The following is a 25,043-nucleotide window of genomic DNA, read 5'->3' as shown; positions in this document are numbered from 1 at the left end:
TTTTTTTTTCCATGACTTTATAAGAGTCTGTTAAATAATAGGAAAATAATACATCATTCTTTTTTATTTTATATCAAGTTGTCCTTTTAAAATACTATTTATGGCGAACCATGATTTGGAATTTAGCGATAAAATAAAAATTATTTGACGATGAAAATAACTGTTTTCACAATGGTTAGTGGGTTTAATTTGTTCCAATAATTTCTTTCAATTAAAATTGATTAAATAACTAAAAAAAAACCTTCAAAAGCGGTAAGGTAATAGTATGATAACTCTTGTTCGACAAAAAAGATAGAAGTGATCTAATATTTCTAATGGCAAAGACAAAGTTATGGTCTGGTTATATTTAGTACTGTTCTGTAGTTGTTTTCAACTCAATTTTTATTAGTTTAGCATCTGTTTATCAAGTTATACAGTGAAAATTTTAACAACTTTAAAGCGGTTAGAAAATTTTTGAACATTAGAAAGTATATTTGGTGAAGAAATGAGTGAAAAGAAGCACAGATAAAAGTAGACACTGGTCAGTGAGTAAAACAATATTCATCTTGCTTTCTTTGTTGGCTGAAAATATCCAAAATCTTCACCAGTTCTAATGATACATTCTACAAGTTGATATGAATCAAGAGTAGGAGGGTGGCGTTTTCAAAAATAGCACTATAAATAAAGGGATACTGAGCCTACACATCGATAGATGGCCAACCATTCATATTATTTCATTTACAGTTATGAGTCAGAGATTTGCAATTTATGGCAGCGTCTAAATTTATATAAACTGAGCTCATTTTGATCTAATTACTCAAGTTATAAGGGTAATGTAAGGTAGGCTACAAGAATAGTTTGCCTTCAGTCCATCACTTGAGCTTAAACAATGAAGTCAGTTAAAGACTTAAATGAATGAACAATAAACAGTCTTTTTATTTTGTTCTTCTTTTCTCAGTGTGCATTGTACGACCTTACAGGCATTTTTTGGACGATGCTAAGTGGCATGAAAATATGTCCAATATATAGGTCCAGCCAAATCACTGTAAATGTATTTTCCCTTGATCAATTTCCAATGCAAATATAAACGAGTATAGAAAACAGCCACATTTTCATCAGACGTTAAGCAGAATTTAAATCATATTACAGAAATTACTTTCTTCACACACTGCCTCTCAAGGACTAGATTCACTTGACATTTTTGCAACACAACTATTTGCGCTACATATTTATTTTGTTTAATCGTTAAACTGAGACCACACAGTCACAGTTTTTGGAATTACTGTACTTTACTGATTGTTCAACTTTGTTTAAAGGCTATGCTGAACTATTCCTGACAGGTAGACATTTTGCTCACAAGGTGACTATTACTCTTGGGATGTCAGAGATGAATAAAAAACAATGAGACTGTGAGACAGTCTCCTACAATATGCCAAAACAAGAGTGTAATTGTTCAGTCAAATAGGCAGACTGGGTGTGGAGACACTTGAAAGATACATATTGTTGAGCTGCCCTGGGATTGTACTTTAAAAAGGAATTCAGTACAAAATGCGATGGAAAACAGGTGATCCCACTGACACACTTTATCTGTTTCCTGTCTCCCTTCATCATCTATGACCATAGGTGACTGCCCTAAATGGCTCAAATAAAGAGTTGTGTAAAATGCCATCTGTTGGTAAACCTCAATACAAGTATGCACACAGCCTCCATATTTCTTTAGTCCCTTGCTGTCTATCAGAATGGTTTCCATTTTGCACATTTCTGTGAGCAGAAGCCACAGCCCACAGCTTCCCAGGGTAAATGTTAAGTATAGCATTAGGAAGGAGCCTTGTAGGAGTCTCAGACGCCTTCTTTCTCTCACATCGTCACAATCTTCATGGCGCCCACAACGCAGCTGAGCAATAGCAACAGATCTGACATGAGTGAATGAATGTGCCTGGGCTTTTCTAAATATGTGCTCTCTGTTTGTCTGCACCAGCTCTCACTTCTGTCAGCTTATTGGCTATTTCAGATTCTCATTTGTGAGAATATTCCTATATGAGCTCCAAGCTTACCCATAGAGCCATATGCTGTCTAATTAACTCTCATGCCAGCCATATTCGTACTGCCCACTTGAAACTTTGCTTGAGCAACATCCCAGGAGCTTCCAGAAAACCCTGTGGAAACCAGTCACTGTCCATGCAGTTGTTCATTTGCTTTGTGACATCTTCTGCGGAGAAATACTGTGACAGAACAGAACTAAGGGCATATTGACTTGGGAGAGAGTTTAAGCCTTTATTCAAGTGCCAAACCTTGTATTCAGAAGGAATGTTTTTTTCCTGAATATGTTCTTTAACTTGATAGAAACCTAATATTTATTTATCTTTCAATGTTTTCATAGTCATTCTACTTCAAATAGATAACATGCAAGATGGCAAACATTTCAGAATGAAATCCAAGACTTTCATTGCAACTGACCGTTGTATCTTTGTTGAACATCCTCTTCCTTTGACAGCGTGACATCTATTGTTTCACAGTTAAATTTCCTTGCAGCGGCATGTTAGGGTGAAGTGAGTCAGCCACACTTATGTCCATCCTCAGCTTACAGACAAAGTCTTGGAATACCGCAAAAAAAACCACCGGTTTCACGTTTGTGAAACATAATCACATCACATCACATCATGCCCCGACAGACTAGAAACCCTGGCAGGTGCTGGCACTGTGTAATATGATATCTTGGAAGCCAACACCTCTGAAATTGCCCTAGCTGTCGTGAAAAGTACAATTGATTCCTTTTACAGGTATAAGAAAAAAATAGTCACTTTGGCTGTAACCTGGCTTTAGTAATGTTGTGTTTTGATTGTTAATAGAAATATGACAGTAGCAATGATGTCTTGTTTGAAGGCAATAGTACAGACACTGCAATTTATATATGACTGGTTACTTTATGTTTCATGTTCAGTTGGAAAAGTCTGAACTAAATTTACAGATTCCAGGTGAACGAAGTTACATTCATTTATCAATTTTAATGAGGTAGCCTTCTACAAAAAGTTAATTGTTGGTGGAAGACATTTTGTATTGGATGGATGTCATATTTTAGACATTGCAGTAGTTGTTTACTGTTGAATGCCTCTTTCACAAAACATTTCCACAATAATGCCATGAAGATGAGTTTCTCTGAAGCTTCCTCTGGCTGGTTGTAAATCACCAACTGAGATGAAACCATTGAAGGCTTGGAGTATAACTCTACACTGTTGACATGGAGGGTTTTTTTTTGTTTTTTTTTGACTGCTGCCATCTTCAGGAGTTGCCACAGTGAGCAAACTCGCATGAAAATTTGGCCAATTGTATTTTTTAGGCTAGATCCCCTTCCTGCTCAAGGACCCATGCTGGGGCAAGTGAACGTGGAGGCAGATGTGGGCACTTCACTTTTTCCACCCCCATTTGGACGTATTGGTAAGGGGATTTGAGTCAGCGACTTTCCAATCACAGGTTTGCCTTCTCAAACCTCTGTGCCACCACTCCCACTTTTATTTGCAATGTTGGTGTAGAGCTCTCAACATAAAATGTATTTTGGACATCTCATTTTTTAAGTCCAGCAGCTGGCTGGTTGCAGAGGCCGTCTGTCATCACTTTAGCGCACCGTTGATCTGCGATGCTGCATGTCGTCTTGTTTTCTGTTTGTTTGTTTCTTAAACTGTGAAGGCAAGGAGCTGTTTCAGGACGAGCTTGAAGTGTTTTGACAAGTGGCATTAGGCCTGTCATGATAACAAATTTTGCTGGGCGATTAATTGTCTCAAAAATTATTGCAATAAATGATTAAATTGTTTAAAATTTGACAATAATTAGTAATGTTAAATTTAAGAAGAAATTTTGGTTAATTTTTGTATGTAGTACCCTTTTTGACCACTTGCTGGCAGTATAAGACTGTTTGAACCGAAGGATGGCTAGTGAGGGAACAAGCAGCGTGTCTCTTTGAGAAAGTGGGAGGGAGGCCCATTGACATAACTTGGGCTGCCTCTCGTTCCTGTTTTTCGGTTCTCAAAATGGCGGACGCTCTGTGTGGTTTGAGCTCTTTAGCATAGCATTTGTCACATACAGCTTAATAAAAAATCAGTTAACAAGTTCTCAACTTATTTTTGCAGAGTAAAACAACTTTTTAGATGAAGGCACAGGTTTCAACCGTGAATTTTGAAGCTTCGACAAGACGGAGTTTTTTTCCCCGAGGTCGGCCTGTTAGCTTAGCTCGTAGCTTAGCTTCTCAGCTTAACTGTTTTTAACGATCCAAAAACGCGATTTTGGACGGTTAAAATGGATTTTAAAGAGAAAGCGAGGGGTTAGTGAAGAGCACCAAAGTTGAGCCTTGTCATCCAGTGTCTTCAGTAGAAAGAGAGCGACACAAAGAAATGATATCCGATAAATGATAAATGAAAATGAGGTCGATAGTTTTCATTTATCATGCGATTAATTGATTAATTGATTTATTGTTTATTGCGACAGGCCTAAGTGACATGATCATTTGTTAATGTTGCCTTAATTGTTTTTTTTTTAAATAATTTTACCAATTTAAATACGACAATTATTTTACTCCTAAAGAAAATGGTTTGAATAAATATAATCATTAAGTGAAATATGGAATGCACAAAGTGAATACAGAGGAGTATAACTTCTTCTGTTAAGTGATTGGGCTCAAAAAGAAGCTCATATGAGATGTCACTTTATGTACAATTAATAACAACCCAATCGCCAGCATGTCATTCTGCATTGGCAGATAATCACAAATGTAGGTTGTCATGATAGACAGCAGCTTGGAAACATTCTGACAATGAACATGAGACGATAGGGAAGGAGTCAAAAAACACTTGAGCAATTTTTAACAAAGGAGAGAAAATGTGAAATGACTTGAGGGATCGGTGTGACAGGTGATGGAGGGAGGCCTTAAGGCTAAATGAAAAAGGCTTTATATGTATTTGACCTCATCAGTCGTTACAAGAAACTCTTACAATAGTTATTTTATAGAGAGGACTTTTATGTCGAGACAAATCTTGGAAGAAAACAAAGTGCTGTTGCATTTGATTCATTTTTGTTTGTTCAAGTTGGAATGGGTTAAAGGAGCATTTAGGTCCAGTGGGATTTGGCTTGTAGAAAACTGATCCCTTGTTTATTTTGTTTCTTTCAAGAATTTCTTGTTCTCTTTTTGTAATTTCAAACTAAAACAAGTTAAACGTTGTGCTACTTGTAAAAATCCATATATTTGCTTGTAAGTGTTATTAACAAGGCATGTTTTACTTGTTAAAGTTAATTTACTTAGTAATGCATTGTACTTTTATGTTTTAAACCATCAGTGTACTATCAGTTGTCCAGTAAACGGCATGATGTCAAATCTACAATTCAAAAAGAAGAAACCTGATGTAAAATTGCTGTGGGTAAAAAAAAACAAAAAACATATATATATATATATATATATATATATATATATATATATATATCAGACTGGGTTGGAAAAATGTCGGCAGATTATGATCAATTTCTACTTTTTTTTCACTCTTGCATGTGGTTAAAAACATAAAATACTGACTAAAATTATTGGAACAGCATTTATTAGTAATCTCTATAAAATAAAAATAAAAAATGCCGCTGTGTGTAGGCTTCAACCCGGAAATGAATTAATTTCATGCAGTAACAGCATCTTTTATTGTAGATTTGTTTGTCCGTTCTTAGTAGTATTTAATATCTTTGTTATCTACTCTTCATAATGTTTATCCTGATTTGTGACTTCTTACACATCCTGTGTCAAACTAAGTTTTTGTTTGATTTATTCAGAAATCCATATAGATTAGCAAATACCTGGTTGTAGATTTAAAATTCTATCTTTGACAGCATTGCCAGCTCAAGTCACTTATGTTAGTGACATCTATATTTATATTTTGAATTGTCAAATAAATTGCAAATTACATTTGTACAAACATGTGCTGTTATGATGTATAGTTTAGGGATCTATTTAGATAAAGCTATAGGATTTTCCATAATGGTCCATTGCTCAGGCTTTTAAATAAACACCACGGTAAACAGATGAGAGATCTACTCAGAGAAATGGCAGCAACGATCTTGTTGTCAGGGAGTTAAAAGATTATCTAACGGTTTTACGGAAAACATTTGTGTAAGCATCATCCTGTGCTTGCTGCTTCTCTCTTTTTTCCTGTTTGCTCATTCCTGGCAGATGTTCAGTACCAGCTGAATGTCACATTCTACTGTTTTATCACCCTTTCTGCAGTTTTTTGCAGAAAAGAAGTTCCAGGATTTCTGGATGTAAATGACAATAAAAAGTTATTTAGCGAGCAATGTAAAATATGTAGACACTATAAAAGGAGCAGAGATGATATAATACTCATGTACATTGTCCCAGTCCAGATTCAGTTTTGGAGGGGGGGTTGTCAGGATATTGGATGTATATGCAGAAAGCTGATTATAAATGTCAGATTTTTGTGATATTACAAACTCGATTTGTGCGTTTGCTTTCCTTTTCCTCCTCTCTGTTACTGTCCTTATGTTCACCTTTACTTCAGCTGTGATCCAATCTCTTTAGTGTTTTGAAGAAAATACTCTCTTTGTCCTATTTCGATTTTTAAATTGCATTTTCTACAGTTTTTCTATTCTTGCTCCTATTTAGTCTTTTTTCTGCCTACTTACCTCAAATGAATTAATTAGAGAAAATAATGACAGATCGTCTGTGCAGAGCTATTCTGCCTTTGGGAGAGGCCTCTTTTCCACCACCGGTCTACGTTCCCTCTCGCCAAACCCACTCACTGACACACAATAGGCTGCTGGCAGGGAATATGAGGGGTGGGGGGGTGGGGGGCAACATCTGAAATGTAATGGAATAAAAGATGAGCTTTGGACAAATGTAGGCAATAATACATGCATGTTTTGAGCAAAGGGAAATGTGTGTGCGTGCGTTCTCGTGCACTTGTGGGTGTTAGTGCACGCATGACTTGCTTTGGGATGGAAACACTGTGCATCTGCTCATTTGAGTTTCCTGCCCAATGTGGCTGAACAAGAGCAGAGCTGCAGCACCTGAACCAACCTTCCTGACCTGCTTGTCAATTTGTTTCCTGCGAGGCTCGTCCGCCACCTCTTCTGTTATTAGGATTTAGATGCAACAGTCTCAGTGGTAACAGGAATATGACCAGACAACTTGTTGCGTAGTGTGCTGCAGCTCACCTCTGGCTGACACAAGAGATTTTTGTTTTTTAATAAGAACACTTTTATTGTCTTTGTTTATGAATTCAGCTGTGATTGAACCATGATTTTGCTGCACCGTTATTGTTTTGCACAACCAAAGTTTTTTTTTTTTTACAGTGCAATGCAACTATACGCTCAACAGTGCATGGATGTAGCAAAGTAATTTAAAAAATATGGTAAATGTTCATTGAATTATAGTTTTATTTTAGTATTTGCAACAAAAGTGTGGGTATATTTATGTTCAAATCAAAAAAATCGATAAACTTTTTGTTAACTAATGTCAGCTTTTGACTATTTAGCGTCTGTTCAACATTAGATGTTCTAAATCTTAAATAATATTCCTTGAAGTAATTATTTTACTCTGTTTTGCGTGCAAAGTTTTTAAACAAGGATTTTGGGGCAATCCAATAGTGCTCAGAGTACCGTATTTTCCGCCGTAAACGTCGCTCCACCCCATAAGTCGCATCAGTTCAAATATGTCTAATAAAGTGGAAAAATCCATAAATATGTTGCTTCGCTGTATACGTCGCATCTATTATGCGTCACCGCTGACGCGTCGCGTTTGTTACGCATCACCGCTGACAACATGGAAATGCAGGCCAGTGTTGTGCCAAAAATCGATTGGCTGCCAAATGACGGCCGCGAGAGCGTGCATGGAAGGACTTTAACAAGAATGTAACAAGATTAACACTTAAAAACAATTATTTGTTTGCTCGAAATTATAGCAAAGGTATGTCTCAGTTGAACTTTTGCTTAATAAATGCACTTTGACGGTCAAATCAACTGCATTTCAAAACCAATTTGCGAAAGCAGCGGGCACAACAAGATAAACACCTAGAAACAAATATTTATTTGCTCGACGTTATTGCAAAGGTGTGTCTCAGTTGAACTTTTACTTAATAAAGGCACTTTAATGGTCAAATTAACTGCATTTCACCGGGGCGGTGCAGCGAACTGAAGCTGATTTGACGGTTGCTCCCAAGCAGTGAGCAGAACAAAGGTGGCGTCTATGGCAGGCTGATTGTGCTATTAATAGCTGGTAAAGATTCTCAGTCATCCAGGATATGGTAAATTCAAAAAAGTTCAAGACAAAAACAATAAAGTATAAAGTATAATAAATAATGTCCAGTTGTTTTTGTCTTGGACTTTTTTGAATTTGTCATTATAGCCACTTTTACCTTTTACATGATATAATGGCACGCCTTTCTACTCTGGTGCCATCTAGTGGCTGAAAAATTGTAGTTTTCAATATTTTCAGTCAGAATGAATGCAAACGGTCATATTCATATCTCAGTCCAAAATTGGTTTAAAAATATGGGGAAAAAATCCATAAATACGATGCTTTGGCCTATAAGTCGCAGGGTATGCAAATATGCAAAAAAACGCGACTTATAGGGCGAAAAATACAATGTGTGTATGGAATGCCTCTCAGTCACTGTGAAAATTTTTTTGCTCAGTATTTATAAACATTATTGCAATACTGACATTTTTTTTTTGTACTTGCCAAGGTCGTTTAGCTGTGGCGACTAACTTAACTCAAGTTGACACCAAAAATAAACAGTAGTAGATTCAATGATCCACAATCACATTCAGTGATTACTTTTTGTACACACATTCATGAGATATTATGCTAACAAAGAAACATGCACATACACAGGCAACTACATGATCACCCACCTTTCACGGAGGCAGGTAGTTAAAAAAAAAAACGTTACCCAGCCAATCCAGTAATTAGAAATAGTGACGATCAGTCTAATAGTGACCTGCTGTGTCTTGTGCTACTTTTTAAACTCTGTTGGTAAACACTAGAAATTAAAGGAAGATAAAAGTTGGATTTTTTAATTTTTTTATTTGTTGTTGCTGTTTTGAAACAACAAATGTTTTAATATATTTTCTTCAAAATGCACATTAAAGCCCCCTTATGAAATCAAAAGTTATTTCACAGAGCCTAATTCTAGCCCATTATGAATATTTTAATATTATAAGATATAACAGACTATGACTTGATTATTGAGGTTGTTTGGATGTGGATTTATAATCATATTTTAAGACGTATAAAGACAAAACTAAAACGTAATCTATCAGATGTTCACTGGTTCTACACACTCATCTAAAGTCTTATAATTATCTTGATGAATCTTAATAAGTGAGAGTAGATGGAAATAATTGAGCCTCACTTTGAATGCTGTGACTTTAGTCACAGAGCAGTCTGTGACAGAGTTCTGTGGCACCCTGTTCGTCAACAACATCGGTGGTGGTTGTTGTGAACCCGAGCCTCAACCGATCCAGTATGGTCTCGCTTTGATGAACTCGCATTATAGTTTTGGGAAATGTGTTTTACGTCGGATGCCCTTCCTGACACAACCCTCACCGTTTACCCGGGCTTGGGACCGGCACAAGAGATGCACTGGCTTGTGCTCCCTAGTGGCTGGTTTGAATGCTGTGACTTTAAAGAAACTGTAGAATAAAATAATCTCTGGGTTTTTTTAGAGACTATAAAAGATTGTTCTTTTTCTTTACTAAAAAATGTTTTGAAGTGAACACGAGCTAATTTCTTTTATATTTAGAAAGTAGGCTGACTTTGGTCATAGCTGACACTGGTTGTACACGTCAGACAGGAAGCTGTGTTGCACAATGACTACTTTACCACATGTTTGGACTCTGCAGTTAATTCGATTACAGGGGGTTCAACATCAACTGTTTCCGTTTGTCTCAGACAACCAGATCGTCCGGTGGACAACCAATTGAAATAGACATGGATTAAAGTTTTTTGTTGCCGTGATGAATCTTTGTTATTTGTAAAACTGAAAACGGGAGAAAAAACGTGTCTTCAACTGTCCCAATTTGGGCGGGACAGTGCCAGATTTTGCCCTCCGACCCGCATCCTGCATGAAGAGGTGACGAGCTCGCAGGGCCCACCTGTTCATGCCGTGTCTGTGTGGGAATTGGCATACAGAGGAGCTGTTTCACGGGTTTCCTGCAACAACAGGAGTCAGGTTCACATAATAAGTCTATAATGACCGTAAAAGTGCAATATCTCAGCTTTCAGAAACCGTTAGAATTTTTCTGATGGCACAAACTGTCGCAAATCTAACAAGGTTGAGTCCTCCGGATGGATTCTTATTTATTTGAAACGTTTCGTCTTTTATCCAGAAGACTTCTTCAGTCTGAGGAGCTGTAACACACTCGGTCTCAGATTACTTGCAGCTCCTGAGACTGAAGAAGTCTTTTGGATAACAGATGAAACGTTTCAACAAAGAAGAATCCATCCAGAGGACCTGACTCAACCTTGTTAGATACTAATCTTTAGTTGCTGTGGACATCATTACTGGACGAATGGTGGATTCAGGATTTGTAGACGCAGATGTGATGCTTGTTGGGAAACTTGTATTTTCCATTTGTGTACTTGTTCTATATTACCCACCTGCTGCAGAGGATATTTTATGATAAAAGTACGAAAAACTAAATGACAAAAAGAACTGTTAATGTGTTCAAAGCATCATCACCATCGAACAGACGTCCAACTTGCATGTGACCAAAACTTCTGATCCTCAAAGGAGACGCGCCACCACGGGAGCCTTGTCTTCATATTTGTCTCTCACGGTGAGACAGGCTGCGTCTGATGCCTTAGTTTTTATAATTAAACCATATTAACGCTCAAAGACAAATATTGAAACATCCCATATTAAGACAAAGATGTGTGTCTCTGTTTAACTTTAATTTCCCCCCCAAACGTTTGAAGTTCTCTATGTGAGAGAGTTAGTTTAGGTGTTTGGAGTTTATCATACATACCCAGAAGCATTCAATTCTGCACAGTGATATTTTGTGGCTGTTTGGATGTGCTATAATTGTTTATATTTAGAACCATACTGAGAGGTAACTGCACTGTGATAAATATAATTTAACAAGTGATCAAATGTGAAAAAATTGCATGTGTATGTGTGAATGGGTGGGTTAGTGGGACTTCTAGGTGTAGAAAGAATTTCAGTCAAGAATATTTTTTCTGCTTTAATCCCTGTCTTAAATATGCTGGAAGTGCCTATCTTGCAAAGTCTGATGACAAGGAAGAGGACGAGGAGAACGAGGAAGTTCCACTCCAGCAGCTCCTGAAAGAGGCTGCCACTCAGAAGCTTGGACATTTCAAGCAGTCCACAAAATCCTCACTGTCCACACACTTTTTGCCCCCGCTCCCCTCAGGCAGAAGGTTGCAGAGCATTAAGTCTAGAACCACTCGGCTGAGGAACAGCTTCTACCCTGAAGCTGTTAGACTCATAAATCCCTAACCAGATAATCACTGTGAAAATAAAAATAAGAAACATCACTGTAATGCCACTTTACTTGATGAAATTTAACTTATCTGTGCTGCTGATCTCATGCTGCTGATTATTTCATGCTGCTGTTTTCATTCGTACCCATCTGCTCACACAGACTCCTGTTCGGGCTGCTGTTGATACGACATGTTGTTTTACATTATTAGTGTTTAGCGTATATCTTAGATCTTTTAGTGTACCGTTTGGCGTTCGTTTAGCGTGTCTCTTAGTGTATGTCAGATCCTCATTTACTGTTTCTTTTTACACTATATTTTTACTATTGTTGGGTGTAACTGGGACCCTGTGTACATAATTTCGTTCCACCTCATGTACCACGTTTGGTGAGAATGACAATAAACCTACTTGAACTTGAACTTGAAATAGCTGACTGAGACCATTTGTATACAGTAAACTTTGTATATAGTGCAACATTCTTATTAAATTATGTATATTTAGATTTTTTTTGCCTTCTCTATTGTAAACATTGTGTAAAATCAAAAAATTTTGGAGGACAACCAGATTATGTCAAGAGGTTGTCTGCTTGATATCCTGGAAATTTTCCTTATGTCTACCCCTGGATTATATCATAAAAAAAACATAAAAATCTTAATTTAGATTAAAGTAATGCTTTTTTGGTTTTATATTGTATTTCATCTTTAGTTTTGTGCCATAAAGCCCCAAATGCAGTTCTTACCTTTACAGCATTCTGCTTTCAAACCTCCCTAAAGGCCAAAGCGCACTCGCTAACAGATAGTGACACGTTGAGCTCTGCGCAAACCAAGATGAAAGAGAGCTGATGATCAAAATGCTGTTTTACCGTAATTTTGATAAAAAAAACAACAGAGATAAATATGTTTTTTATTTGTTGCTTAATTTTTTAAAATTGATATCTGATTATTGTATGGTTATAATATAATTGCATTTATTTCCAAACCAATCAGTTGTGTCTTGAAACATTAAAAGTGATTTATTCTGCGTTTGTAAAGTTTCACCAAAACATCTTGTGTTTGGTGCACTGTCTACTAACGACATAGCTAGAAGAAGTTTTATTGAGACATGTTTTTTGAGCTCAGAGCAATGACAGATAAGGTAAAAACTCTTTGAAGTCAAACCAGCTGAATCTGAATAGCAGCATAGATCTTAAGGAAACTTGTGACACACCTCATTATATCTTAAATAAGTGCAGGAGCAGGAACAGGAACAATATGGGTGTACTCCTATAAGTATGGTGCATTCAGTTCTTATCATTCAAGGCCACCATGTCGTGCTGTGGCATTAAAGGAAACATCTTGCTGTGCATAAACAGTGAAATGACAACATTTTAAATTAATATAGAAGATAGAAAAATAAGCTATTGTGAAATTTGATTAGTTGTATCTTACTGAAGAATAATTATTTGCCATATTATTTTGTTGACAAGTTGGCCTTAAGCAACTTATTTGAAAACACAGTAGAAGACTTTGGTATTTATGCAAGCATTGTTTGATCAGTTTAAGTTTTAGTGCAAACATGTGAATGTCTGTATAATAATCTTCTTCTTTCAGCTTTTCCCATATCCATATTGTCTCTAACTGTATCCATATATCTACTCTTTGGCCTTCCTCTTTGTTCTTTTACTGGCAGCTGCATTTCTAATATCCTTCTACCAATATACCCACTGTCCCTCCTCTGGACATGTCTGAAACATCTCAGTTTGGTCTCTTTAACTTTATCTCCAAGTTGTTCAACCTGTGCTGTGCCTCTGATTACCTCATTCCTAATCTTATCCATCCTTGTCGCTCCTAAGGAGAACCTCAGCATCTTCATTCCTATCACTTCTCGTTCTTTCTCCCGTCTTTTTGTCAATGCCACTGTCTCCAGACCATACAAAATAGCTGGTCTCACCACTGTCTTATAAAATTTTCTTTTGACCTTTGCTGCCACCCTTTTGTCACAAATCACTCCTGAAACTTTTCTCCATCTACTCCATCCTGCCTGGACTCTCTTTTTCACCTTTTTACCACACTCTCCATTTTCCTGGACAGTTGACCCCAAGTACAGTACTTGAAGTCCTGCACCTTTGTGACCTTGTAGCCTCACTGTTCCACCGGCCTCCCTCTCATTCACACACAAGTACTCTGTTTTAGTATGCCTAACATTCATTCCTCTTCTTTCAAGTGCATACCTCCACCTTTCTAAGTTCTCTTCCACGTTTCCAGTTCTCACCACAGATCACAATGTCATAGTCCACAGGATTCCTGCCTGATCTCATTTGCTAGTCGGTCCATCATCAGAGTAAACAAGAAGGGGCTCAGAGCTGATCCTTGATGCAATCCCAAAGCTATCTGTCACTCCTACAGCACATCTCACCACTGTCATGATGTCCTCATACATGTCCTGTACCAGTCTAACATACTTCTCTGCCACTCCAGATTTTCTCATGCAATACCACACCTCCTCCCTCAGCACCCTGTCATATGCTTTTTCTAAATCCACTAAGACACAATGGAGTTCTTTCTGACCCTCTCTGTACTTCATCAGCATCCTCAAAGCAAAGCTGGCATCTGTGGTGCTCTTTCTTGGCATGAAACCATACTGTTACTCACAGTCACCTCTTGTCTAAGTCTAGCTTCCACTACTGTCCCAGATTTTCATCATGTGGCTCATCAACTCAATTCCCTTGTAGATGCCACAACTCTGTACATCACCCTTGTTCTTAAAAATGTGCACCAACACACTTCTTCTCCACCCCTCAGGCATTTTCTCACCCTCAAATATGCATTTGAATGTTTGAGTCAAAAACCTCACTGCCATCTCCAATACATTTCCAAACTTCCTCTGATATGTCATTAGGTGTCCTGTCAAGTGTGAAGGTTGCTGGTTCAAATCCCAGCCCGGAGCCTTTCTAGGTGGATTTAGCATGTTCTCTCCATGCATGCGTGCTTTTTTTTCCGAGTACTCTAGTTTCCTCCCACAGACCAAAAACATGCATGTTAGACTGATTAATAACTCTAAATTGTCACTAGATGTGAGTGAGAGAGTGAATGGTTGTTTGTCTATATGTCTCCCTGTGATGGACTGGAGACCTGTCCAGGGTGTTCCCTGCCTCTTACACAGTGACTGCTAGACATGGGCACCAGTGACCCTTGTGACCTGGAAAGGAAGAAGCTGGTAAATATGATGGATGTATGGATGGATGTTCCATTAATTATTCCTCAATCCTGACAGGTAATAATTTAATTTAGGATTTAAGACAAAATCCTAAACTTAGGTTTAACACTTTACTGACTGAAGCTTCTTCACGCTGTCAAATAGATGTGGGCACTAGTAGCATCTTGTTGCAGTAGCTCTGAACGTTATTATTCTTTTTTTTAATTTGTCTAGAATTTTTATTGTGTACTTGTATTATTTTTTTAGGATTCATGGTCTGAAGATTTTGCTACATACTGATTTCAGCGTTGTGCTCTAAATGATTTCTGAAGGTACATATTGTCCTCTTTAGCATATGGCATAATGAGTTACCAAGTCATTGAGAACGTTATTTAACTGTACAAGCAGCTCAACTAAAAACTCAACTAATTCTGGCAAGTTGTACAGGAAAAAGTACCAAATCAAAACTGAGAACAAGAAGGTGAACCAGATCTTTTTTTTTTTTTTTTGATTGCCATTGGAAATATAAGGTCTTAAAGACATATCAAATGGAGGACCTTTAAGAACTGACAAGGACGAAGCATGAATATTTGGATGGCATTATCATTCATTTCCCTGAAACATAAATGCAGGAGCATATTTCCAACACTTAATGCTTTTCCTTTCCACTTTCAGACCATTTGAAGGGACAAAAACAACAAATAGAGGTGCATTGGACAATGACAAATGCAATGTATTGTTGTATTGTTAACAACAGATGATGTTGTCAAAGACACTTCATTGGTAGGGACTATGTTTGTAACCAGGGTATTCAGTTAAGGGTTTTTGTCAGTGCTTAGTACCAAAAGAGTTCATTTGTGTTATTCTGGTAGCTGCAGTTGATGCTGCATGAGGCATCATAGAATAATAACAGTCGTCGGAGGTTTCTCTGCTGCACTTCCTTCTCGTCAACAACTTGTTTTTATTTATTAATTTCCCCCAATATCTTATACTGGAACAATATCAAATCCCATTGGGATTTAATAAAGTATTTTATAAAGCCTGTTTTTCACTGCAGCTATGATTTCACAGTAAAATCAGTATTTGGCAGCTAATTATTGGGTGTTTTGAGCCAGATTGTGTATTTGCTCATCAATATCCACCACAATTTGCATTTGCCTGTCAAAGGCAGGACATATTATGGTATGGTCTCTGTCTGTACATCCGTAAACTTTCTCTTGTCCCACCCGTAACTTCTGATCAGCTCAAGATAATTTAATAAAACTTCATACACATAAGCATCATTACCAGACTAAGTGTTGCATATACTTTTAATCACCCCATCTTCAAGGTCAAGGCCACACATCAAGGTCAAGTTTGAAACAAGGTCTTTGCTTGTTCAGACTATAACTTCTTATCAGTTCAAGATACTGTAATAACAAATCATACATGTATGCATTATCACTGAACATAATTCCACGTACACTTTTAGCACCCCAGCTTCAAGGTCACAAATCTAGATCAAATGCTATGAAGGCCTTTGCTTGTCTAGACAATTTTATGCTGTATTGCCGTATAATAGTTTGCCAACAGGTGTATAATGTGCTGTTTGTTGTACTCTTGTTTGGCTCTGTTGTAGATTGTGAAAATGAGTGTGCATTTCTTTGATATAGACTAATCTTGTTCTATTGTAGCTCCTAAGTGCAAAACATAATGCAGTAAGCCCTTGTTGCCAAAAAACTGAAAATATTATGCAATACAATTTAAATGGAGTTTGTAATTTTCTTCACATTTTCCAACTTTGTTGTAGCTAGCTTAATGTTCCTCTTGTTAGCAGTGGCAGCTATCACCAGCTATTTTTTTCTGTCACCTCTTATGAGTGAAATTATGTATACAACATGCATATACTGTCCTTGAACTTTATAGAAGACACATTACTCATAAACACCTACTTTCATTTATTTCACACTGTTGTGTTCATTCGTACTCATCTGCTCACACAGACTCATGTTCGTGCCGCTGTTTTGGGCGTATTATTTTTGTACTATTAGTGCTTAGCATATTCTTAGTTTAGCGTATGTTTTCATATCTTAGATCCTACTTTTTTCTTTACAATTTATACTTTTGTTGGATGTGACTGGGACCCTGTGTACACAATTTTGTGTTGGCGAATGCCAAGAAACTCTGCGACTCTGACTTTCAATGAAAACGTTGTTGTTTCATGCCTCTGTCAATCATCTCAGTCTCGTTTTTTTGTTGTGTATACACCAACTGTCCTTGCACACATTACCGTTTGATCTTTGTGTTATTGAGCAGGATGTCGTGTCATTATCAAATATTAATTGATTATTGATGGTTTTAAATGGATTTGGATTAATTCACGTCTGCGTTGTGGTATGTCAAAAAAAAGTATCAGCTCCAACCCTGGAAAATATCTTGAATTATACTGTTAAACATGCTTGTGCACTGTCAGAAACAACTTTAGTCCCAATAAAAAAGGAACCATTTGAATTTGTGTTAGTTTTTCAGCTGCCATTGTTAGCCATTTTAAAGCTGCTTTTTAATCTAAAAGGCTCTGAGAGTAACAATAAGTGTTGGATGAAACAACGTCTGTTTTATCTCATATCAGAAGTTACAAGCTTAGATAAATAGTTATTAACACAACTGGTGGAAACTTGTTGTTCTAATCAAGTCTCGTTATTTCATTTAAAAAATTGTCTCTTTCCAAGCAGAATTCCTTTTTGTTTGCAAATATAATGGTTCAGAGATTTCCGTTGTCTTTGGCTCATGCAACATCTTTGAGCTGTAAGGTGTTATTGGCAAATAAGTTTATCTTTTATTATGACATCTGAAGGAATTCTTGTCAAGTCAGAAGAAGAATAACGTGTCGAGAGGACCGCGCAGAAAGATTAGTTGGTTTTCATGTTTACCCTGCTCCACAACGATGGCAAAATTGCTAAGTGAAAGGCTATTTAAGTGAAATATAGCTACTTAACCTGTTGATAAACAGTGATACAATCTGCTGGCCATAAATCCACAGCCTGCGAGTTTGTGCATGTGTACACACATTTGTCTTTCTGGTTGTAGGCTTGTAGTTGTTTTTGCAGCATAAAAGTGGATAATATTTTATATTAAAAGATTTTAATCAGTGGGCAACTTCTCACACATATTAAATTGTATGCGAAAGAGCTAATTAACAAGGGCTACTATGGAGTTCACAAGCTCTTCTGACATCTAAATTAGATCTTAATGACATTTCAGCTGTAATGACTGAACAGAGTGCACTGAGATGGGGCTAAACCAGTGCAAAAAAATACAATGTAAACTGGGAAAGCAACTGACAGAAGAGATCTTGGAAAGTGAAATGTATGTAAATGAGGAGAGACAAAGGACAGTTGTACTTTGAACATATAACTGTACTGCTTTTTTATTATTATCATTATTATTACTGTTCGAAGGAGTGTGCTGAAAATGTGATTTTTATCAACGCACTAACATTCTTATACCCCTTTTCCCTCGTTTTCATTCTCCCAGTGGAATATAGGGGTATACATTGTCCAATAATTACTATGCCTGTGTTTGAGGAAAATCACACCTCTGATATTGGCCTATTATTCAGATTTTTACGATTTATTACCATAAAAATTCACCTTGAAAATAACTAGATATTCTTTGCACTGCTACTGGAGGTACTGTGATAATAAGGTTTCTGGCTGATAGATGGCTGATTAGGTACAGTAATCTTCTGTAGTGCTGTGTTTTGCATGGTAGATAGTTCTGCATGGTCTGCAGTAGATTGCAAGAATTATTGTTTCCTTTTCTTTTTCCTGGTGGGCAATCTGTGCATTTTTAGCTGAAAACTAGCATTTTATTTTATTTTATTATTATTTTTGCATTTCCAAATAAAGTTAGCTGGCAATATCCAAAAGACAATGGGGGAACTTGTGCAAGTGTTTACCTATCTCAAACTACACTATGATTAAATCATTTTCCATAACCCATAATTTTCTATCTGCTGTTGGCTCACAGTACAGTCAGGCATACAAAGATAAAATCCAAACCTTGACATCAGGGAATATAATTGAATCAGACCATAAAAGACAAATATTTATTTACCAGATAAATTGCTATGTCTGATTTGCTGGGCTCAGATGGCCCTGCACTCGTCTTCACTTGAGGGCAACCATTAGGGTAGATGCGATAGGGGATTCAGGAATAAGAGAGAGTAAAAGAAACAACATAGAAAACAAGGGGACAGTGACAACAGAGCCCAAAGAGAGCTTAACCCAGAGTTCATATCAGGAAAAAAAAAAAAAAGAAGGGAAAAGCCTAATAGAAACTTTGTCTGAGGCCCCTTGCAGTAGGCAGAGTGAGGAATAAACAAGTGGATGAAAGTTGAAAGATTGACTAGCAGGAGACACATTACTAAGATTCTGTTGGGCGGTACAGATGCAGTCTTCTCTGCTTATCTCCTCCTTTCTTCCTAGGCTCTCTGTCTCATCTTTTTTTTTTTACTTCTTTCTAGCCTAAATCTGTCAGCATACAGCCACAAATACCTGGCATAAATCACCTTTTTACAACCACTCCCTCGTCTTCCTCCTCTCCAATGCCTCAAGCTCCTGTTCATTAACATCTCTGAGGGTTGCTTTCAAATTTTATTTGTTTTTACTTAGCCTTAATGGCTTTACTTAACATTTATTTCACCATAAATGGCCATAAAAAGGTACACGTTGTTTTTCAGTAGTGCTTTCTATGGTGCTTTTACGCATAGTAGATACCGGGTACAATTGTGTTGGTTTTCCTCTCAGTAAGAAATTACTGGTATATATATTTTTTCCTTCAGTGCAATCTATTTGTGATTTAAAGCATCTGGTGTACGTGGTTTATTTTCATTCTGCAAAGCATCTGGTGTACGTGGCTTATTTTCATTCTGCAAACACATGTTCATGCTGCAAGTCATTGTTGAGACTTTTCTGCTCCTAGACAGATGAGCAATAAACCCAGGCCTTAGATAGAAGCCAAGACAAACTTGTCATTATGTAGCTGCCTTTCTTTGACCAGACTAACCTGATGACCCAGTAACCTGCATCTAGCTAGGCTTTGGCTATCATACAGCTTGCCCATTGATTGCTGGCCATACAGTGCAACATGAAAACAATGAATCACCCTGTAAGTTATTCATTGACTAACAACAATTTCAGAAACTATGTTTTGTGCACTGTCTGCTTTGCCAAGATAGGATTTGATGTTACTCTGCTTTCTCATAATCACACCGTGCCTTGCATGCTATAGGTATTGATCTCTGTGGCAAGAATCAAAAATGGCTATACCTGGTCTGTGACTTCACTGATTAGTGCCTCTTTGTGTACATGCATTCCAGGTTCACAGAGGCAGACACCATCATTATGGGGGACGTAACCTATGGGGCCTGCTGCGTGGACGACTTCACTGCCCGAGCCCTGGGAGCTGATTTCATGGTTCACTATGGTCACAGTTGTCTCAGTGAGTGTCTCTAATGTCAATGTGCACATGATTGTTTCTCCATTAATCTGGATCTAAATGATGATTGGATCTCAGAAACCCACATTCAGAAAGCCAGGATCAAGGACACCCACCTTTAGAGAGTGGGCAGCATGAAAAAAAAAAAATAGAGCATCAACAAAAACAGAAAGACGGACTAACAGATGTCTCAGTCAATAAATAGAAAGTGTAACGAGTTAGAGCATTCTGACCACTTCTTATATGGAAAGAATATCAGACCTTTGGAGCCTCGCTTTCAGATCAATTTAGAACCTGCGTTAGAGGTGTCCTTTGAAAACCCCAAGCAGTTCTTGAGGACCTTCACACTCACCCCCGCTGTCTGTCTCTTCCAGAACATGAGAGGAAATGTTAAATCAATAGTTTTGATATATCTCTGCCAGAACAATCTCACCTCTTCCAAATACCAGAAATGACCAGCAGAATTTTAATAAAAACGTGGAAAGCTGATTTTGTTGAGATATGCTTTTTGTTTATTTGTCTTTGTATGTGTGTGCGTTGGGGGGTGCATTATTTATATATCATGGCAGAATTATATGAGTGTTGGCTTGTGTTTACAGAGAAGATGAGATATGTACTCAACACCATTTATGCTTAAAAGAATCAAGTAAATGTAAGCATGAAACTAGAATAGATGGAGACTTTAAAGATATATTGAACAAAGAGTTAATTCCCAGAGTTTATGGGTGCCTTTGTGTATATGATCCTAGTCTGTATCTCTCCCTCATGAAACATCATTCACACTCTTTCCCAAGATTTCAGCCACCTGTGAACGATGAAAGACAATGTTTGACTGACTCAGAGCAACAGTCTTTCCTGTGTTACTCTTTTTTTCTCTCCAATATTTGTTTTAAAAATCTTACTTATTTTATATTTTTCCATTATGAAGCACCTAAATGTGCTGCAATATGTGGACTATATAATTTAGTTATGATCTATTGATGCTATCCTGTTGAAATGCTGAATTATAAAATTGGTCTTTTCTTTAAATCTAAAAAAACAAACAAAAAAAAAGTATTTCTGTTAACTAGAACTTTAGTTTTAAATACTTTTTTAACTCTGTAGAAAAAAAAATGCTTACAAATAACTAAACTGCAAAATCCCCTTTAGCATGTGCATATCTTTGACTATGAACCTCTGCAAATGCCCCTCCCTCCGTTCCTGTCTTCTGACTTTCTTGCATTTAAAACAATTTTGCTCACTTTTTCACTTTGCCTCAACAATGTAAAACTTGTTTCCGTGTTAGTATTTGCTTTCTGTCATCAGTACTTTTTTTTGTTCTCATTCATTAATTTGCTATTTCGATCAATCCAATTTAATTCAGTTTATTTATAAAGTGCCAAGCCGCAACAGAAGTCATCTCAGGGTATATACATACATATATATTTATATATATATATATATATATATATATATATATATATATATATATATATATATATATCACTTAAATTAATCATTTTAATATCCACTTTGAAGCTAGGAATAAAAAGAAACATGTTTTGTGTTAGCAGAATTTAATTCTAACTTTAAAACTTATCCAACATTAATAAAACTTACCTCAAGTTGCCTTTTTAGACATGCATGCAAATATTTGTACAAATTGTACTTGAGAGGAGATTATTACAGCCTCATATAAAATCAATGATGATCATGATATCGGAACTGGATCGGTATCGGCCGATACTCAGATCTAGGTATCGGGATCGGATCAGAAGTAAAAAAAGTGGATCGGTGCATCCCTAGTATCATGTGCCCGACTCATATGGCCCCTCCTGCAAATGGTGCGCCCACATGAAGGCAAACCCATGTTGCTCATTCAGGCTGAGCCTGACCAGTCTTCATATGTAGAGACCCATCAACAGGTGCTCACCAACAAGCCCCTTGCCCAGGCCTGGCTCCAGGGTGGGGCCCCGGTAACCCATGTCCAGGCAAGGGATACAGAGTTCTTTGATTGTTTTTGTCCATACATATGTGTTGAATCACTCTTTGTCTGGTCTATCACCTAGGAGCAATTTGCCTTGGGTGATCCTACCAGACAGCATGGCTCCTATCATTCAGGCGCACACACTTCTCCATCATGATAAGGTGGCGATTCAAGAAGGAGAAATGCACATATATTCATATATTAACTCAGGTAACAGTTATGTTAAACAAACACTTGGTTACATCATCCTAACAGACATATCATTTGGCTGCTACATTGTAGTCATGTGATCAAGCCTAATTAATGTCATATAGGAAATGTCAACAATTATCAAAAGTCAAATATTGACTAATGTAGCACCACATATTAAATACAGCATATAAGACATATATTGTTTTTAGTCTATTTTTAACAAATAATTTGTTGTAAAGCTATTAAACCCTAATGGCCTATGTTTACCTTCATTCAATATGCCCACATACTGTATTTGTAAATGTGGGTATTGATCAGCAACTGAGTTATTAGACCTTATTGCAAGAACATATGACAATAAAACCTATGGTGCAAGTATGTCCTGTCTCTCTCATGGACTGTTTTTTGCAGCACCTAAGTGCACTCAGGCTATCATGCTAATGTGAACACAGATCAATGTCACTTTGCTCTTCCCTTTTCTTTTGGGGAGGGTCTAAAAACAAGCAATGGACATCTGTTAGTCCCTGAGGGTTTTACTTATCTGCTCTTCCTCTGATGGTTTAACTCCTTGGTTCCCTTCAGTAAAACAGATTTTTAAACACGTATCTATTTCCTTATCTTTTTCTCCTCACTGAGATGTGGGATCATTCATCACTTCTGTTTTCAGTTAATTGACAACCCATCTCACACACTCTAGCCAAATCCACATTCACACACTCGGTATCCTATTACTTTTTCCACTCCTATCTTTCATGCCAAATCGTTTGAACTTTATATAGTTGGAGATTAAATCACCTACCCCCTGCCTCTAAATTAAATTAGTGTTTTCCAGCCTACTTCTGTTGGGATTTCCTATTGTTCACTTCTGTTTCTACTCATTCTTCCTTTGCAAAGAAGCAGCATCTCTTTCTTGATATTCTGAACCTTACCATACTTTACTTTTTCAGTGGTTTTAATTTAGTCCAATAAGCAAGTTTCACTGGTTTCTGATGTTTACCTTACTAGGTCATTTATTTAATTAAAACAAGATGTCCTCTTGCTTCTGAAGTGTAAATTTTATGTAACATAAGACGTGGAATAGTTATGAGCACAAACAATAATTCCTCAGTTTTATGTGCTCTTTTAGTCACCTCTTTTTCTGGACTCATTTGCTCAGCATCCACCTCGGCACATCTCTAGCTGTGCCTCCTAAGCCCGAGTGCGTGGTAAATGGCCTATGAAATTAATGGCATTAATAGCGATCACATGTGTCTCTCTCCTTCCCTAAATAATTGAGGTCTTTGCATCAGTTCCTGCATGAGCTAGCAACTTGATCTGAATGATTTTCAATTATATCTTGCAGACGCCAGCTGGGATTTATAAAAGTACATGCATGGATATATATAGCTGTATGTCTGAACAACAGCATGTTAATGTTTAAGGCGCCACCAATAAGGCACATAATGTATGCTTTTCTGTCATGAAAGAGTAAATTATTAATTTGTCTTTTCTTTGTCTTTGTCCTTCTTACAGTTCCTATAGATTCCACTGCAGGTATTAAGATGCTGTATGTGTTTGTGGATATCCAGATGGATAATGCACATTTCTTGGACACAGTCAAGTTCAACTACCTTCCTGGGAAATCCTTGGCACTTGTCAGCACAATTCAGTTTGTGGCAGCACTGCAGGTGATACAGCAATGCTTATATATGAATCTTTGTACGCGTGGATATGCGTTTTTGCTTCGAGAAAACCTCAAACAGACTAATAAACAACATTCATTTCACCATTATTCACATATAAGGTTATACTTGCAGTGCAGAAACATAGAGACATGCATTAATCTGATCATTTTTGCTGTTTATTTTTCATGGTTCCAGGTTTTTATGAACAATCCTTTAGCAACACTCCTTTAGCTCAGTTCAAGTGTGGGTTTGTTAAATCTGGCAGCAGTTATTTTTGCTTTGAAAGGTGCATTGACCTTGGAAAGCCTCTCATTTCAGCATCATGCTCAGGACTGCTCTTTACATAAGCAGTGCAGCAGTTCTAGTATTAAGCTTTAACGTCCCTCTTTCTGGATTGCTCCCTTCCTGTTCTATAATGTGATCTGCTGTTTTCCAGCACCACTGTGGGCCTTCACTAATGTAACCAACACTATTTTTAAACCATGCTCTGCCCTCTTGGGTAGTATTATACTGTATGTTTGCTGTTTCAGTGCATTTATGTGTGTATGCATCCACGTTTTTTTTTTTTAGCATTGATTGTAGGCATGGCCGCTTACACAATTTGAAAATTGTTCTTCAGTGAGCCATTCAAATCTCTAGATCGTTTCTGTTAAACTCATTGCACTGAGTAGAAAAAGCTTTGCTTAACTGACTGTTCGTATTATTATTTAATATTAGACACATACTTTGTATTATGCTTAAGCCCACAACTTGGAAATGCAATATTAGCTTTTTTCTCTGGAAAGTGGGCATTTAGGTTCCCTGTTTGTCAGTAAATCCACCATCAGTGCATTAATCAAATCTGCCATTATAAAAATAAACAAAAAATGTGTATAATGACCGAGATCAGGATTAGATTCTAAAAAACCAATTAGCACACAAAGGAATGAACAAACAGTAAAGTCTGGGGAATATGCAGCAGATATGTAAGAGAAGGATTTTAATGTGTTTAACTGCTGTATTTACTAGCCCTAACTGGCTTAAACATTACTTTGCATTTGTAACAGCAATTCAGTGCTTTAATAACCAGCTGTTTTAATAACCTAAGCTATGAAATGGTACCAA

The 25,043-nt window shown here is 37.1% G+C and overlaps 1 protein-coding gene across 1 annotated transcript in view; it reads left to right on the top strand.

The window, feature by feature from the left end:
* dph1 (diphthamide biosynthesis 1) overlaps positions 1 to 25,043 on the top strand; it is an 84,040-nt gene that overhangs the window by 28,524 nt on the left and 30,473 nt on the right. Inside the window, exons 4-5 of the mRNA XM_037678247.1 lie at positions 19,999 to 20,120; positions 23,788 to 23,942. Coding sequence (XP_037534175.1) covers positions 19,999 to 20,120; positions 23,788 to 23,942 — 277 coding nt within the window. The remainder of the gene's footprint in view (positions 1 to 19,998; positions 20,121 to 23,787; positions 23,943 to 25,043) is intronic.

This window comes from Nematolebias whitei, chromosome 6 (assembly GCF_014905685.2).
Source record: "Nematolebias whitei isolate Nwh7 chromosome 6, NemWhi1, whole genome shotgun sequence".
NCBI lineage: Eukaryota > Metazoa > Chordata > Actinopteri > Cyprinodontiformes > Rivulidae > Nematolebias > Nematolebias whitei.
Note: the sequence above shows the minus strand (reverse complement) of the source record. Positions and strands in the feature narration are given on the sequence as shown.